This window comes from Lingula anatina, chromosome 1 (assembly GCF_051362555.1).
Source record: "Lingula anatina isolate TDL-2025a chromosome 1, LinAna3.0, whole genome shotgun sequence".
Classification (NCBI taxonomy): Eukaryota; Metazoa; Brachiopoda; class Lingulata; order Lingulida; family Lingulidae; genus Lingula; species Lingula anatina.
The window spans coordinates 25,812,130-25,830,233 of record NC_141767.1 but is presented as its reverse complement, the minus strand read 5'-3'; the positions used below and the strand labels follow the sequence as shown (position 1 = coordinate 25,830,233).

The window sequence follows — 18,104 nt, the reverse complement described above, 5'->3', positions numbered from 1 at the left end:
TAGGGCGCAGCCATATTAGAAATACCCGGATGAAGTAAAGGAAGTTGCGTACATATCTGCGTAGTGATCATGACAACAGTTAATTGTAGGACAAGTAATTAGACCTTAACAGACAAAATGTGAACCGAAATTTGACGTTTAACGTGAAGATTAGCCACTGGTATGTTTTTTCCATTGTATCTGATGAAAGAGAAACAATAACATGTAAGAAATTAACTGTTTAGGAGAGTAAAATTGGTGGTCGCCAAGATAAACAAGATGGCCGTGTCCAGTGGCGGAGATGTCAAACAGAAGTAGACGCACATCGTTTAATGTTAAATTATGTAATTAAGATGTAAAAAAAATGTTTTTTCTCTAGGTCAAGTATGTATTTTATAGTTTTGAAGTTATGACACTTTTAAACTTACAGCCAGAACCTGCAAATTAGAACTTGTACAATTTGTAGTTGTTCAGAAGCACTGGCAGTGCTTTCCAAGTAGTTAGCACGAAAAGCAATCCTGTTTACGGTTTCTGATATGTATGCTGTGCTAACGCATGAACTTTGTGCTAGCAAGAGGACTATGAATGAACTAACAGAGACTCAAATATTTCACCAGTAGCTAGCCTTTGACTGATAAGTATTAACTTTTGTACATGTACAGGTACTAGTACAGTTTCTCACTTTTAACAGGCATGTATGGTTGATTTTCAAGCAAAATGGCAAATCTTAAAACTCCGCGAAGTGCAGGAATGAAGTTCCAATTCACAAAACAAAAGAAGCCATTTGCCTCGGAAAAGCGAGAAGATGATACCTATCCAATGACAAATTTCCCTGTAACACAGGTAATATAAATGTTAGTTTTATGTAAGGAATATAACAATAGAAATTGATTTTATTGAAGTCATTGCTTATATCCTAATAAGTAAAATGCCTTCATTTTATAACATAGTGTATTGTACTTTTAATAGTGGAGAACAATTAATGGCTGTACCACAATACTGATACCAGCAGAACAAACTTTCTTTCTTTCTTTCTTTCTTTTGTCAGTTAATTTTTGATTTTCAATAAAAAAAACCATAACAATATGTATTATTTTAATATATTTCAGGAGGAAATCAAAGACCGTTATGAAGGTGTCATGGGTCCTCTTAGTATATTTGCGCCTTATCCACATGAAGATGGTTAGTAGAAATGTAGGAATTCAGTAGTACGTAGTAGTAGAAATAGTAGAAATAGGAGTATTATTTATGTTAATCATTTATCTTAAATAAATACACATTGTGTTACAGTAATCAACATTTTTTTTTTGGTTCAGAGGTATGATTAGGTGTTACAAAATATGTTCTTGAACAATAAATCAAAAGTGATATAAATGGTTTTTGCAATATGTTTGTTCCAGAGCCCCCTCCAGAAACAATACAAATGGAAAGACCAGTTACACCCATTGATGTATGTATGGTGTTTATAAAAGCAATTAATGTAACAGTATGTGTGAAAAAAAATTATTTTGATGTGAAGATTTTTTATATGTATAAAATTGGACGGCTTGAATACATATTATCATCAATGTATTACATTAAAACATATAGAATATAGAACTTGATTGGTTAAAAGAGATTGATAAAGTATGTTTAGTATAGATAATCGTTACTTAAACAATAATTCAATCAAAACAAAGCATTTCAATGAAACATTTGTCCTTAATTACAGGAGGAAATCAAAGCCCCACCATCTGATTTCAATGTTTTAAGAAAATACATTCGTAGGAGGGTGGCTGCTAAGCCAGAGGTCCAGCATCTGACCATAGAAGAACAACAAAGTTTGGTAGGTGTTGTCTTTCAATATATTTCTGTGGAAACACCTTTAAGATTGAAACCGGAGACAATGTAATTTTTTTTCTTCTATGATAATATTTGTATGGTTTGTAAAAAGGTTGAACATGCAAAGATAAAAACTCTTGAAAAATATTTCATAATTTCTTCAAATTATGCATTTGTATAAATAACCTGAATTGTGCTTTATAGTTGAATTGATATTTACTCTAAGTAAAGTAATAGGATTTCTTATTATCTAGGCTGGTGTTCTGGTTGGTGAGGTAAATGGAATATGGAGAGACATCAGGAGACAAGTAGATGATCCATTTCTGGTAAAAATGGCTTTGAAGCAAGCAATTTAAGTAAACACTGGTAAAATTTCTTGATGATTTGTAATCATTTTTTGTGACTTATGAGTAAATAAATGGAATTGTATTTTGAAGAAAAATGTAAATCTGTTTTAACATTAATATTTAAGAATATTTTATTTTTTCAGACACCAGAGCAAAACAAAGAGTTACAGAGAAGAATCACTGTTCATATTGTGACTGTCTGTGAAAAATTGTTCAAGCATTTTTTAGAAAAAGCACAAAGTAAGAGTACTCAGTAGTTATGTTTTTCATAATGCTACATTTCTTAGCAGATTTGTGCAGTTGGTTTTAGCTTGTGTGTGTGTGTGGAAAAAGTTCATCTAACTTATCAAATTCATGTGATTTATGTCAATTCCATGCATAATTTAAATCTTTCATTTTTTCTTCCAGTTTTGAACAAAAGGGGTGTCTTCAGTGGTCCTGCAAACATGAGTAGACTCAAAGCACAGCTTGCTTTGGATGCTGACAAATAGTAAGAATTTATGCATTTTACAATTCATCATTTTTTGAAAAAACTTAAATGCTGATGCATATTTACCCACTATCACCTGATAAAACATAAAAGTATTGAAAATATGAAAATATGGTCAGAGTTTGCATGTTACAGAGGCATTTATTTTCAGTTTGAATATCCTCACTATAAGAAGATACATAGTTGGAGATCTAAGAAGACAAGCAGAAGATATAGAGGATGAATCTGAGGAGTACATCTATCCCAGTAAAAAGGAGTCCATGGTAGAAGAAGCTGTCCCAGAAATATCATTCAAAGGACTGGTAAGTTTACCTTTCTGATGTACGTGATATAAGGCGGTATTGTATAAATGGATGTCTTTAAGTTGTTTTTAGATTTTTCACTAATTTTCATTATTACTGAATTTTGGTGCTAAAAGAAATGTTGAGAAAGAATCCTGTGCTGTGCTGCAAACCAGGGGCAGAAGAGTGCCCAGGCTGAATTATGAAAGAAATGTACAGTTATGTGAGTTAGCCAGTGATGGTAAAAACTATTTTCAGGTCTTTCCTAACATATATAAGTTGTATAATGTACAGCATTACAGACCCTTACAGACAATCCAAGTTCCTTTGGAAAATATTGCTCAATTTCACTGTTTTCTCTCTTAACTGAACATCGGCATTGTAACTAAAATGTTCATGTCTTTGAGATCATTAATATTCCCAAACTCTCATCTTTTTTAGTTTAACAGATAATCTGTTATAAAACTACACACTTTATGTTTCTAATGCACGTGGTGTCAGTAATTGTAATATTGGTAATTGGTCCAGTGGTTAATCATTAACAATTATATCTGTTTGTTATATATGGTACAGTGTACATTTGTATATGTTTGTTGTAAACGTTTGCATGTTTGTGAAATGTTAATAGTGTTGTTTAATTTTGCACAGTTGCCTCCAGGAATGGTAAGTGTCACAGCTCACTAACCCATCTGGTGGAGTTGACTAAACCCTGTGACTGTTGTCACCCTGTGCACTAATCCAAAACCTTAACCTGCCTTTTAGATAAACTCACAATATCTCATAGAACATTCTTTTTCAGACACATCTACTGCCATTCATGTTTCAGGGAACTTTTTTAGCTTTGGAAGACTTTTCAGTTAACTTTGATATTATTGCAGTAGAAATACCATTATAAATGTGCTTGCATGAAGCCTGGTGTTACTATTTATTTCATTTTAAAATTATTGGCAAGGTGTGTTTTAATGCTTATTATAGAACAGGGTCAAATTATGAATGTTTTTTTTATAGAAGAAAACATTGTAATATAGGGCTAGCTAGGACCTGTTGATTTCTCTTTACCCCAATAGTGGTATATATAGTTTGATAGTTTTTAAAAACTTTTATTTTTTGCAAATAGAGGAAAATGGTATCCCACACTAAAATTATTTGCCATGATAGTAAAAATAGCATCTGCTTTTAGACATATTTTATAAACCTGTCACATTATTTCTTGCTTTTTAAATTAGTTTTACTGTAGAGATGGTAGAGTAAGTTGTAAATATATACAGTATGTAGGTTTCACCTGTCATATCACAACAGTTAGTGTATACTTGTTCAGTATTGGCAGCATGATCAAAACATGTCAGTTACTGCCAAAGGGGTAGAATTGTCACAATTTCACTGATACTGATACTAGCTCACTATTTGGCAGATTCATACTTTAAGACCATGAATTAATAGTTTATCATCAATTAGTATATACATTCTTTGGAGTTATATGTATGTATATGCTACTTAAGCAGAATTGTTTTATGACAAATTGTAGAACAGTTTTGTTGTAGGAGGCTGATTTCACTTCAAACATATTTAAGTACTCTTATAATATTTTTGGTTATAGTATTATAGGGGTTTAGGTGGATATATTAGAAGTGATCCTAACACGTGGGCATTTACATTTTTGAAAAACATGTGTAGATACAAAAAAAAAACATTGATATGAAGATTCATATAAGTACCAGAGCACTGTAAATTTTAAAACTTTAATGAACAGCTACTAATCTAAACATATTGAACAATAAGATATTAATTTTTAAAATGATTCTTTTATTTGTTCCAAAAGTTTTTTATTCAAAATGGGATTGCCCATCTCTTTAGGCAGAAAGAAGAAAAAATAATTTCTCAGGATGAATGAAATTTGAATAAAATAGGTTAAAACTGGAATTTCAGATTGAGAGTAGTCGACCCAAAAGTAAAATTCAGAAGCATAGATTCACAACAGTTGGTGAAGATTTGGAAGAGGTATGGGCTTTAAATTTCTTCTTTACAAATAATAATGCCAATCTCTATTGAAAGGAGAAACATTAGAATTTTTTTAATTATAAAATTTTAAAGTTTCAACCATAATAATGATATCTTTGTATTTACACACTATTTTGCAAATTGAATGTATAATCATGTTTGGTCATATAGTGATCAGTGGTAGTAATTTATATTTAAATGGAATTGTGTTTTCTGTGCCTCATTAATAAAAGGTCAGTACAGTTCATGTGTACGTTTTCAGATTCAGTCCAGAATGCCCATCCTTGATACTTCCAAGCTGTTTTCAATTCTCGCTGACATTCCTGAGAGGAGTATGGCAACCCCAGTATCAGATGACATGACTAGATCTGCCAAGAAAACAACTGCTGTACAAAAAGAGTGAGAAAAAAAAACAATAGATATTTTTGATAGATATACTGGGTATTTCAAATTTGAATTACTTAACATAGATATCTTTCTCAAGTTCAAGTGTGTAAATCAATATTCCTAAAAAGTTAAGAAAAACATACACAGTGAAGTACTATCTGGACAAATTTACAAATTCAGAGGCTTGATATAGCAGCGTTAATTTAAATTCAAGATAATAATGAAATGATTTTTTTCAGAAATCCAGATGCTGCTAGTATACAAAAGGTGCTTTTAAAGGTAAGTGTTATGAAAAACTATAAGCACTTTTGTTCTGTTGAGCTTCAGTTGAAAGCATGTGCTCAGTAAATGAACTCTGACTCAAGCAGATGTGATGTACATTACATGTTATTGATGGTATAGCATGAAGGTTCACATTGTGCTCTTCATTGATTTACATTTCATTTACTTCATTTCAGAGATCACATATTATTTACTTCATTTCAGAGATCACATTCCCTTCAGCGGCTCCCAGGAATGGGTGAGACATTACTGGAGGAGCTGGGGATAAATTTAGATGAAACTAGAAGTACTGTGACAGATAAAGCTGAGGCAGCCCTAGAAATGCGATCTATTTCTGGAAAATCTATTGTAAGTGCAAAAAAAGTAACATCATTATTATTTTCTAAGTAAAATATCATTTGGTATTCAGATATGGCAGATAAACTTAACTATGCTTTAAGAATTTTAATTATACACATACAATATTATAATCAGATATGAAGTTCAAGACTAATTTTAAAGAAATAGGGGGCAGCTTGAATTATGCTGTTTAAAGTTGGATCTGAAGTAAAATATCATGCCTAGAAATATTGTATGCTTAATTCCCACAAAATTTGATTGGCTTGAATTTTAATGCCTCCCTACAAATACATAAACTTTTTAGTAAAAAAAGCAAGATGAAGACAAGTGTGGAGATAAATTCTTTAATGTTTGTGTCCATTAGATTTCAGAAAAGAAGGAGACAACACGCCCTTGCACGCGGCAGTTTCTTCGAAATGATCTTGAGAAACTGGTTCAAAGGCAAACAGCACAGGAACCTGAGGATGCTGATGCCTTGCCTCCATTACTACAGGTACACTGCTATTAGTTCATTACAATCATGTTATAGGCATTTTCTTAAGTCCTGTAATTGTACTGCAAATTATAATTACATAATAAAATTATGTTTTCTTTCTAGGCTCTCTTAAGGCCTGCAAAACATGATGGCAAGAAAGCTATTTTAGATAGGCAATTGAAGCAATTGGAAGAAAAACAACAAATTGAAAAGGAAAAAGACAAGTAAGATTTAAAGTTTATTTATTATTGCAAGGAATATATGTATAAATGTATTTATGCATTTTTAATTTGTTTATTACCTGATGCATGTTTACAAAATATTTTTCATGCACACAGATTTGCATTTGTAATATATGCTTGTTTGAATATAATTGTTAAAGCCAAAGCTTTATGTCACAGATATCTTTCACCAGTACATCTTGATTATTTGGATACTGTAATTATGTTTCATACTCCTTTTGTATTCAGTTGTTTTCATTCATGCATTATTAAGCATTGAGAGAATTTGTGGTTTGGTTGACATACATGTATGTAGCACAGAAAGTGCAAAGTTAACATTAGATTATTAATGTGATGCATGTGCATGTTATGTTTGTGAGGTTGAAAAATCTTTATAATTTTTATATTGATGAGATGTCACAAATTACTTGCACTGCACTGTGTGTTGTTTTATTCAGTGTTCCTTTACAAGAGCCCACACATCCACAGCCAGCTACAGTTTCATCTAAATTACCCAATAAAGTAAGTATCTGGCCCATGTGGAGAAATGTGAAGTTGGAAGGTTTGCAGTCAGCATTGAGCTTCAGACATTTGATAGAAGATAGATAAACATTTTAAAAAACTATCAGAAATAAATGCTTAAATAAATAATACTGTTTAAATAGTAATTTCTTTATGGTGTGCAAAATGCTGAATGGTGTCCCAGTATGTAGCATGCAGTTTTGTCTGTTTTCAATTTCCAGCTGTTTTACACAATAAAACCCACAATCAGGCAAACTAGTGCACACCAGTACAATGTTTTACATCTGATCAAACATGTAATGAAATAATTTTATAAGACAGATGAACCTTTCTTCAATGCATTGAATATTACAGATGGTTGTGCGGACATCAGATGTCAGAGTGTCTGAGAGAGTTTGCATGACCTCCATTACCCTCCAGAAACATAATCCTGTCTACAATGACCTGACTGATGAGGTATGGACGGTTCCATGAACTTACTTTAATGCCTTTTTAGGTTGGGGACTACATATACTAAATATAACTAAATAGTGACTTGTACATAAGATCATTGAAGCAGTATTTATCTAGCACATGTTGATTTAATAAACTGTTTCTAAGTTACTAGTGAATTGTTATAATTTCCATAGCTTTGCAATATCTATCTGAAAAAAAAAAGTGACACATTTAGTTATTGTCTCTTTCATCAGATTGATCAGGCAACTGTGAAAAACTTGGACAAAAACTTATTCCTTGGTGAAGAGATCAAGGAAGTATATCGTGAAATAATGAAGACAGTGCCGTCCACTCACTTAGATGTTGAACAGGTATATTACTGGAATATGTGTGAATCCTTAACATATTATAAATCTTAGATTTTCATGAATGCAAATATTGGTCTGTAAATATATAAGATGGAATATATATTAATTTTTCATTGATAAACTGTTATCTCGTTTTGCAATTAGAATATATAAAAGAAATTCCATATGTGCAGTCTCCTTTCAGACCTTTTTAGGCAATACATGTTTGTCAGCTTGAATTTTTTCCCACCATTTCAGGATGAATTAGTGGTGCCCTCTGCTGACTCAGTTAACCTGTCCTCAGTGCTGGCATCTAGTACTTTATCTAAGAAGAAAAATGAGAGGATTATAAACTCTGAGTTAAGAAGCAGACAAGAACCTCCATGGGGAGAACTGGATGTTAGGGAATGGGCTAAAACGTGAGTAACATGTAATGCATTTTGAGCCCTTTTTCAGTAGGTGTTGTCATCTTGCCTGTTAACATAAGCTGTTATCATGTCTGAAGTTACACTTTATTGTAGTGACATTTGTAAGCACAAAATATCGTATTCAGCTTGAGATGCAAATCCTTTTTATTCTTAAGTAAAGCCTGTTGCTGCATAATGTTGTTGCATATCATTATTTTACTTGTTATGTGTAAATGGTATATGTTGTGTACTGTCCTGTTTGCTGGTAGCATATTTGTAAATTTGGCCTTCTGAGCAGTTGTACTTCTAGTTGTATGTAGCAATGATTATGTAAAAGGGTTGATATTTGTACTAATTTGTGATCTTGTCTTTCTTTATACCATGTACAGTCAAAGGTGGGTCATTGAGGCATAAATAACAGCATGTTCTTTGGTCTTTGCTATTCATTCTGTCTTTTTGTATGCATGCGGCATGTTATCGTGCATTTAGCCAAGAGGCTCATTTGCATGTTGACTTTTCTTTGGCTCAGAATTTTTGCTTCTTTTAATTTGCAGGTTAGCATTGATTTGTTTTTAAAAATTGCATGATTGTTCTCTTCTTTTTCTAAATCTATATATATATCGGGTACTTTAAACTTTAAACTGGTTAATTTGTCCAGCTAGGGTGTCCTGTGGTGTACTGAAACTGTTTTATCTATAAGTTGAATTATATCTAAATTGTATATACACTGCATCATTTCCCTTTTGATATAAATATACATACCCATAATTCTTTTTGTATATTCTGTGGTCACTAGTTCTATATTCTCTGTACAGGTAGTACCCATCCCATTATTGTTTAAACCATGTATTTTTGCATAATTATTTTTGACTTGACTTGATTATTTTACTCATATGCATGTTACTTTTACCATTGTTTTTTTTATTCTAATCTGACTTCTCTATGTACCCTTTCCAAAATATACTGAACTATTTTTAAATAATTATCTAAAATTGTAGAAGTTAAATTTATAATATTTTAGATGCATCTGACCTTCTAAAATATGCTTTTTGAGAGCAAAAAATCTAGCTGCAAAGTAAAACAAGTAATTTAGATGTTTATAATTGGCTTGTTTGCTAGAAGAGGTAGATGTATTTTGCAGATAAGATGAACCAATTTGGCTTCTCACTAGTTAATTTAGTAAATGTTGTGATGTGAAATATGTCAGATTGAATATAATTAGGTTTTTGAAAATTAACAGTTTAAATAAACAAAATACAGATCTGTTATCTTTGACGATTATGGATATTCCAATTTATTGTTGCAATGCATACATTGAAGATTTTGACTGTTGTTTTTTAATCTTACAGGCCAACAACACCACCTACAGATACCAAAGGAAACACTTACTTTGATCCAACAGTAAGTCTGAATCAAAGACCATGGGTTTAGATCAACCCAACATAATTACAAATATGGAGCCTAAAAAATTCAGTCAACTGTTTCTTAAGACCAAATACAGTTAATGCCAAAAGTCTTATTTGAATAATAAAGGATTTTCAACTTTCTGGGGAGTCTTTCAAAATGTTTTTTAAAACTGTTCCAGGTTCCCAGTAAGGCCAATCTTGCTGGTCCCCCCAGACCTGGGGCCCACTTATTTGAGGGTCTTGGTATGGATCTAGGGGGTTTGGGAGATGACTCCTACAGGGCACCTGTCCAGGACATGCCTGCTGCTGTGATGGAGAGAATGTCCAGGTCCTATGCCTCCTGGCTACAGTGGTGGAAAAGTACCATTAATACTGATGATTACATGAAGTACTTGTCAACTCAGGTTAGTTGCTATTCTTAAAATATGTAGGTTTGGGAGTTATAAATTTGTTTTTGTTTAGACTGGGATTAAATTTTCAGACATTTTATACGACAAATATTTTTATAGTTTCAGCTGTTTCATAATGATATATATAAATTTTATTCAATGATTCATAAAAACTGTATTGATTTACCAACACACTCTTTTCACCTTTTTTTAAAATGTTATTTATTTATTATAGGAATCTGATTATATGGGAGTCATTTGTCATTTTTACAACTCTGATGATGAAGGTGATGAAGATGAGACTGCAAGGCTTAAGTCTAAAGAAGCTAAGGAAGCAGCAAAAAGGTAAAGACTTGCCCCAAAAGATAAAAATGTCTTAGAGGTTTTCTTTTCTATGTTGATGGTTAGCTGCCCCCCCCCCCTCCCCCCATTTTTGTATATTATTCATATTTGATAGAAATCAGTTTATCCCACAGTATTGAACTTTACTGACAACCCATTATAATTGATAACCTTTTTAGAGCAAGAGAGGAAAAGATAAAAGAGATGAGAGTACAAAAGACAGAATTTCAACCAGGAATGTGGAATGTAAACACCATAATGTTAGGAGGACTTGGGCGGGATCCTGAGTTGGAAGGTAAGAGACTGGAAACTGATACAGGCACATTTGCTACTTGTAGAAAGGGGACTTAGCATGTATCTCTCACAAGTTATCATGAGAATAGGAGAAAAGACATGTCAAACTTTAGTTTTTTCAATGGAATGTTTATATTTACTGAAAATTTATAATATTATTTTAACTCATTACAGAGGAAGAAAAAGAAAAGGAGAAGCCTGCAGAAGAAACAGTAGAGAAACCCAAGAAATCAATCTCCTTGATTTCAAAGAAATCTAAAGAAGTTTCCCAAGACTCATTAGATCAGCCTCCCAGAGATAAATCTAGGTATTACAAAATAAATTTACATATTTTGTTTTATATGAAAAATTAATTTCATACATCTAGATAGGTATAGGGCTTTCATAAAATGGAGATATGTTGATAATATTCTTGGTAAAAAGATCCACAACAAAGCACCAAATGTAGTGTGCTGTGGCAGTCTGCATTGTTAAGCTCTAGAAAAGCTTACACTAAATTACATATCCTAGCCCTAATAGCCCAAAGGGCAAGTAGCCTAAAAAGTACTTGGCTGAGACTATGAGACTACTAAGGCCATAAAGAACTGTATTATATTTTATCATTATATACATGGTTTCTTATGATATCTTTTATCATGAATCAAGTAAATTTTTTGGTTTAAGCAGATTTTTGATAACTTTTGCTTATAAATTTATTTTAGACTGAGTGACAGAGGAGCGTCCAGATTAGCAACACAATCAAGAGGAGGAGAAACTGTGAAAAGTAGTGTAACTGGAATGGTAAGATAAAACTATTTAATGCTTCTTAAAAAACTAAAATATTTCAGGGAAAGTGCCACTTTGGTCAGTCTTTAAGTATATTAATGATGCTGAAAAAAAAAAACACTCACCCTTTTCTATTGAATGGAGTAAATAATCAGCTTAATCAGATGTGAACTTGTTGCATTTCACAGAAACTTACACAATTTGATTTGTAAATTATTTAATGAGGTGGGAACAATTAATGCCATAATTAAAAAATTCAAATATATTAATTTCATGCACTTTGAAATAACTAATACAGCTGTACACATCATTTGTTTATAGAAGACTCCTGCCTCTGGCGTCCCTCCCTCCACAGTGGGCACCCCCCAGGACCGCCTGGAGCGTGTGTGGACTGCACTGAAAATGCCAGACAACAAGAAGCTGGACATGGCTATCAAGTACAGTTCAGAGGAATACATAGGATTACTTGAAGAGGTATGATCAGAATGCACTTGAGCTCTATTGCCCATGCCCATGTTTAAAACATAACTGTGCACATCTACATTTTCTTATGTGTAACATAAGCATGTATAATCTTTTTTATTTACTGCAATTTGAAGATGTGATCATATTACTGCTGTATTGTTTTTTAGATTAATGGTAATATTATATTTTGCAGTCAATTGAAGCCTGGGAAAAGTCAACAGACCTTATCTTGTTAAGAGAAGGATTTATAGCAAAATTGGAAAAGTTTGAGAGGTTAGCCTCAGACCCAAACAGGTTCTTTGAAAAAGGTGAGCAGTTTTATTTGATGGTTGTTATAATTTATCTGACATTTTGGCTAAACTAGAGCTTTATACTAGTTTTAAGTAAATGAAAAAGATAATTTGGGAAGATATTATGACCACATGTATAAAGCCATTTTTACGATAAGTGCTTCATAAATGAACCAGTTTGCTTTCCATATGTTATTACAGGTAACAAATAGTTTTTCAACTTCTGCTCCATTAATTACAGGTTACAGAGGTTCTTCAGTGGCTAGATTAGGTGAGGCAAAACAAAGGAGCTATCTTTATAAGGTAGGGGTGATCACAGAGTTTCATGCAAGTTTAATAAAAAAAATTCTAACAGGACTTTACAGCAGCAACACTGGCATTTAAAATAGTTTTTTTAAAAAGCTGGTAATTGGTTTGTGGTGTTAAAACGCTGCTACTCCATTTTAATTTATAACTAGCTACAGTCAAAGGAAATTTTCCATGTTAATTTGTATTTATATTTATTTAATTATTGTTACCATTATTATTTTTTTTAGAAAATTGAAGAACTGGATTCTTTAGTGAAGAAGGCAGTGTTGAATGTAAGAGACAAGTACCAGGATGTCATAACATATGCGGTAAGAGAAATTTCCAGGTGGTTCATAAAAGAATACCCTAATCAGCTCTACATTAGTGCATATGATATTTAGGATTGGCAGGACTATGTTTTGGTTAAAACTCCGACTTATATTGAACCTAAAAGGTACCCATCTGTTCTAACTTTGTCACCATAGTGGCAAGACTGCCACTCATTTGCTGAAGCTGTGAATGCTAGGTCTTTATTTGCAATTACCAGTCGATGGCAACCCACTTGTGTACACACCATATATCTACAGGTTTTCAAGATATCTGTAACAGTTGAAAAGATCATATATCTGCATTTTCTCAGATTGTTCCATTAGAATTTGAATTTATGATTTCTTTTTAGTTTGCAGATTTTTAAACAAAGTTCTTTATTCAAGTTTTTTCATGGGTATTTCATACAAGTTAACAATCTAATAATACGATATTTAGACCCCATTCCCACAGATTTTAGATCGATCTATCCCTGTGGGGAGTCTCACTAGATTACTGTCAGCTTAGCTGGCTTAAGTGTCTGTCCCGCCTACTTAAAGCTGTAAGGGGGTAATTAACTACCGTGCGTGCTCGGCTGACAGCAATTTAGCGAGAACCCCCAGGGAGTTAGGTTGATCTAGATGGATTGATCTAAATCTATGGGAATGCAGTCTTAGTCTAGCTATGTATTTCTTACAAAGGGATTATTCATGGGAGCCAGATTTCAAGATAGAAGCAATATTTGTAGTTCTTGTGCTGACATCTGAAGCTGAGAGCAGAAAAGAAATCACATGGAAAAGATGTACTATGTTTGTTGAGAGTAATAACAGGCATCTTTAATATTTTGCCAAAGGCATCTTGTTTTCATATAGTAAAATTAAGGGAAACTCATCACAGCTAGATAGCTAAAAATTTAACACAAACAGCATATACCTGTGCAGGAACACATTAACAGATGTATTTTGATATTCCAGGGCCGTCCATATCTAGAAAAGCTGAAATGGGACAGAATAGAGATGTTGTACTGGTTACAGGAGGAGAGGAGACAGCAGGCACTGGAACAAGAACAGATGTACAGAGATGCAGTCGGCCTAAGGATGACACAGCTAGAGCCAATATTGCCACAGCAGACATGACGCACACACATGCTGTATTGAATTCTCTATAAACCAAATGAACAGTGCTATTGTACCATTCACACATTAAGACTCTTACAATAGTACAATTTGCAAACGGATGCCTTTAACAATAAATTAAAGCACATATAAAAACACTTCACTTTCAAACAATGCTCATTTTAACATTTATTTGAAAACTACTATAATAGTTTCTGATTATATTTTTCCGCTTTTCCGTCCACTTAATTTATTGTTGAAAATGATTACTGTACAATCATTGTATTTTATGTGTTCATTACAAAATTAATTTGTAAACAACCTTGTACATAATGTAAATAAACCAATATTGCTTACCAATATTTCATATTAAATTATAATTTATTTGTTTTCCTTGGGTGCCACAATTAATAAAGAAAAGAAAATGCCATTAAAACACTTCTTAATGAAAACCACTGCAGCTCACCCATAGCCAAGTTTAACTGCACCTTGTTCAGGCTGCATGCAATTGGTCTCAAAACACAACCCTTTTTATGTTCTTGTAACATACTAAGAATCTTCTTGAGATTTTTAATTTCTGCCATGCTTCACTTCTTCTGCAATGTACTCTTTTTTGTTAACAGGAGCCTCATAATCTTCTGGCAGATAAGGCCTCAGATTAAATTCCCTTTCTTCTGGCTCAATAAGAAAACATTTTATCAATGTTTTCAAAACCTCGTCATTGAATCCTTTGACTTCTCCATCTTCCACAGTGTCATATAGGGCGAGGTCATCGAGAGCCCAACAGATATTCCTTTGGGGAATAACCTCATCAGACTTCCATTGCTCAAGGGTGTTCAGCTGGTATGCAAAAAAACTGAACCTCCTCCCATCACCCACAATAGTCTGGCATGTAAGAGGGTATGTCAAGTTGTGATACATGCTAAAACCTGTAAAAAAATAGATATAGCACCAATATATTTATTATAAAAAGTAGGTTTATTTATTATTTTTAAAAAGTAGGTTTACATATTATTTGACCATATGGTTACTGCATTAGTAGTTTGCATGTACTTATAAGTGACCAGTTGAACAGTCAACCATTAAGGCTTGGATGTAGATGCCAATTTCAGTTGAGTGAATTAAGAGAGTAGGGCACAAATAGGCTTAAACTTTCAAGCATCCACAGTATTTACAGTATACCCAGAAGATAAATAAACAACATTTTTCTGGAGTTTCAAAGGAGTTGTTTATTATATATCGCACAGCATGCACACATACATATCTATTATAGCAAAAAAATGCCTGTTTATGTTCACACTGCCCTGAAAGAAATTTTATTTGTAAAAGGTAACTAGACAGCAAAGCTGGCAAACATACGTATATTATGCAGAAAAAGGCACACGTTTTGGCCAATTTTGATCCACTGTTACATAAAGCTCAAAAATGGCATAATCACTCTCGCCCTCTTACCTTACATACTACAGGTAACATGGACATTGAAAAACTAGCAAGTGATTCAGTTCCATGGGATTTAAAAACCAATAAAAATGCTGTGTAAAAAATGCAAATTTCACACACACACACACACACACACACAAAAAAAAAAAAAAAAAAAAAAAAGAGAGAGAGAGAATAACTTCCATAAATGTAAACTGATCATGCTGATTTTCAAAAGCAATCTACCTCTTTGTAAACCCAAACAAAGCCACTCAGTAAATTTAAAGTAAAACAAAAATACAGTTTGGAAGTTATGGGGCAACCGTCACCAAAATTGTAAAAAAAAAAATTATAATAATAATTACTCTTAATGTAAACCAGGCTATCATCCCTTTTTTGTAAGCAACTTACTTCTTTACCAAACAAAGCCACTCAGTAAATTTTACGTAAAACAAAAATATGGTTTGGCAGTTATGGGGCGAGTGTCATGTGTCGAACAGCGACAGCGATCAGCATGATCAGCACTTACAGTGTCTGTATATATAAAAATGATCATAAATTTTCATAAAAAAGTACTATATAAATTACATACCCAAGTAATGTGCCTTTGCTAGGAGCTGTGAAAATGAGATTCCAATCCCTGCTTGCAAAGTTATAGTCTTCATGTCATCTGGGTGAGGTAGGGAAGCTTCATCGATTTCTCTGCCTGGGGTATTGATGGTTAGGTAGGCAAACTCACAGGCTTGACCTAGGTGGTAACCTATTTGAAAAAGTATTAACTTTATTTTTCATTTCAACGTAGTATGATTCAGAGATAATATTTTGAAGGGTCGCTAGTAAGGTACTGCTTTTTATTCAAACGAGTTTGAAAAATAATTCTGTCCAAAAGTTGCTTGTCAGGTGTGGTGTGTCCCTCAAAGGCACAAATAAGAAGTTCTTCTTTAAATCCACTCATTGATGTCCCACCTGGCACAAATCTTGGTTTACTTGGTGCTGTATGTTGTCCAACTGTCATAGGATTATATCTGAATTGGGGAATTTCTTCTGTGCACAGGGGATCTTCCTTTGAGATAAACTGTAACAAATATGAGAAATAAATGTTCTGTAAATGCAAAAGTAAAATTAGCCACAACAAGTCCACTTCCTTTCCTCCCCCTACTTTTTATACCTATATATCCTGCGAAGCTACTCATCTTTCCCAATTCAGACCTGTAAAATATCAAAACCATCCTAATACAAGTACCTGATGTTAATATATTTCCCTCTGAGATGTAGAGAAAAATAAAGCAGTGTAAGTGACTGGCCAGTCATTTGCAACTTAATTATCTTAAGAATAAAAATACACTATTAACATCTAAACAAATTACCAAAGATTTGAGAGTACAAGAGGGATGAAGGGAATAACATTGACTTGTAGGTGAGTCTTCACATTTTTATTAGTATGTAAAGACAAAAAGTACACTAAAATTTAATTAGTAATTACACATCTTGACCTTCATCTTCCCAAAATTACCCATATAATATGGTGCTGGTCCTGGGCTACTGAAAGTCCTGATTTTAGTGTGCTTTTCATGAGCCTTCAAATGCAGCCTATGATTCAACAACTCGGCAACTGTGCCTTATGATATCATCTAAAATTCAAAATAAAAGCACACACCTCAGGTATTGGTTGTTCTGCAGTCAGAACAACATTTGCAGTATGGGATGATTGGAACTTGAGAGCTTTTGTGACTTGATCAAAACCCTTCGGATGTTTGAAACCTGTATTAAAATATCCATTATCTTCTATGGCTTCATATCCACTTCGCAACCAGTAAGCCTCTATACGGACTTTCTTGTCTTGCAATAACTTCATTAAGTGAGGCTTTTTTCTGCATAAGGAAGTCCTTATTACATTCACAATTTGGCGAATAGATTCCTCTTCTCTTTTAATTCTCTCCTGTAAAGGAGTGCGGTGTTTAATAGGTTGGTGTGGGCGTCCATATTGCACCACCTGTGCTTTCTCTTGGAGGATCACTTCTAAAACCAAAGGTTTGATGAAGTTAAAGGTTTCATCATCCACTTCAATACTGCCATAAATATCTGGTAGCTCTCCTTTCACTAAGTGTGTCTTCGTGATATACTGGAAGAATTCAACCAGGCCATGTTCGCGCTGCCAGAGAGGAAGCTGGTAGACGATTACTTGTTCTTTAGAGCAAAGTTCCTCCAATCTTTCTGCTACATGTGGTATATCAAGAAGCTCTTTTCCCTTTTCGTACATTACCCAAGCTTTTCTGTCGGGGATACATCCCCATTTTCCAGGAGGGAATCTCTCCTTAATCGGAGGATACTCAGCAACATCACCTTGTGGTTTGGGGTAGTCGAAACTTGCCGTCGCCGAATAGAAAGGCCATTCCTTCATGGTTGTGTTCTTATGAATTATTGTAGGGGGATTCCTTTCTCTCACTTTCTTTCTAATTTTGGCTCCAGATAAGTGTCTTCGACAAATTTGAACAGCATTTTTACCCGCAAATTGTTGCAACCGCATGCAGGCAGCCATCTTTACTTCTTGGTGAAAATTTCCAAGATAATCCATTAATCTTTAAATTCACAAAGGTTATGTTTAATTTTTTGTAAAATTTCTCTTTTTGTTCCAAACATTTTGTCCCCCAATAATTTATCGAGTAGGTGTACTCTCTGATGATTACTGATATG

At 33.4% G+C, this 18,104-nt stretch overlaps 2 protein-coding genes across 6 annotated transcripts; one reads left to right on the top strand and one right to left on the bottom strand.

Moving 5' to 3' along the window:
* Positions 1-3: 3 nt before the first annotated feature.
* LOC106158452 (coiled-coil domain-containing protein 87) lies at positions 4-14,353 on the top strand. Of its 5 annotated transcripts, none has more exons than XM_087012930.1 (31): positions 4-160; positions 693-822; positions 1,089-1,161; positions 1,380-1,429; positions 1,691-1,804; positions 2,055-2,126; positions 2,291-2,387; positions 2,556-2,637; positions 2,789-2,939; positions 3,567-3,581; positions 4,845-4,916; positions 5,179-5,315; positions 5,543-5,582; positions 5,790-5,933; positions 6,289-6,417; positions 6,523-6,623; positions 7,079-7,142; positions 7,497-7,598; positions 7,832-7,948; positions 8,183-8,343; positions 9,681-9,732; positions 9,917-10,141; positions 10,362-10,471; positions 10,648-10,763; positions 10,937-11,069; positions 11,464-11,542; positions 11,852-12,001; positions 12,186-12,300; positions 12,524-12,585; positions 12,819-12,899; positions 13,851-14,353. In XM_087012930.1, exons 2-31 carry the CDS (start codon positions 697-699, stop codon positions 14,010-14,012), a joined length of 3,132 nt encoding a protein of 1,043 aa, XP_086869056.1. In that variant the 5' UTR covers positions 4-160; positions 693-696; the 3' UTR covers positions 14,013-14,353. The 5 variants fall into 5 exon arrangements, with proteins under 5 accessions (XP_086869056.1, XP_086869038.1, XP_086869062.1 ...); XM_087012912.1 differs by having other exon boundaries at positions 11,849-12,001; XM_013534447.2 differs by having other exon boundaries at positions 49-204; positions 11,849-12,001.
* LOC106158454 (large ribosomal subunit protein mL65) lies at positions 14,168-17,985 on the bottom strand. Its single transcript, XM_013534449.2, has 4 exons — positions 17,068-17,985; positions 16,377-16,485; positions 16,003-16,170; positions 14,168-14,920 (listed from the first exon to the last, which is right to left on the bottom strand). Exons 1-4 carry the CDS (start codon positions 17,983-17,985, stop codon positions 14,562-14,564), a joined length of 1,554 nt encoding a protein of 517 aa, XP_013389903.2. The 3' UTR covers positions 14,168-14,561.
* Positions 17,986-18,104: the final 119 nt, after the last annotated feature.

Coding starts and splice junctions, on each gene's coding strand:
- LOC106158454 (XM_013534449.2), bottom strand. CDS start 17,985: ATGGATTATCTTGGAAATTTTCACCAAGAAGTAAAGATGGCTGCCTGC. Junction 16,486..17,067: donor CAGAACAACCAATACCTGAG/GTGTGTGCTTTT, acceptor TATTTGTTACAG/TTTATCTCAAAGGAAGATCC. Junction 14,921..16,002: donor AGCAAAGGCACATTACTTGG/GTATGTAATTTA, acceptor ATTTTTTTACAG/GTTTTAGCATGTATCACAAC.
- LOC106158452 (XM_087012912.1), top strand. CDS start 697: ATGGCAAATCTTAAAACTCCGCGAAGTGCAGGAATGAAGTTCCAATTC. Junction 6,624..7,078: donor ATTGAAAAGGAAAAAGACAA/GTAAGATTTAAA, acceptor TGTTTTATTCAG/TGTTCCTTTACAAGAGCCCA. Junction 11,070..11,463: donor CCTCCCAGAGATAAATCTAG/GTATTACAAAAT, acceptor AATTTATTTTAG/ACTGAGTGACAGAGGAGCGT.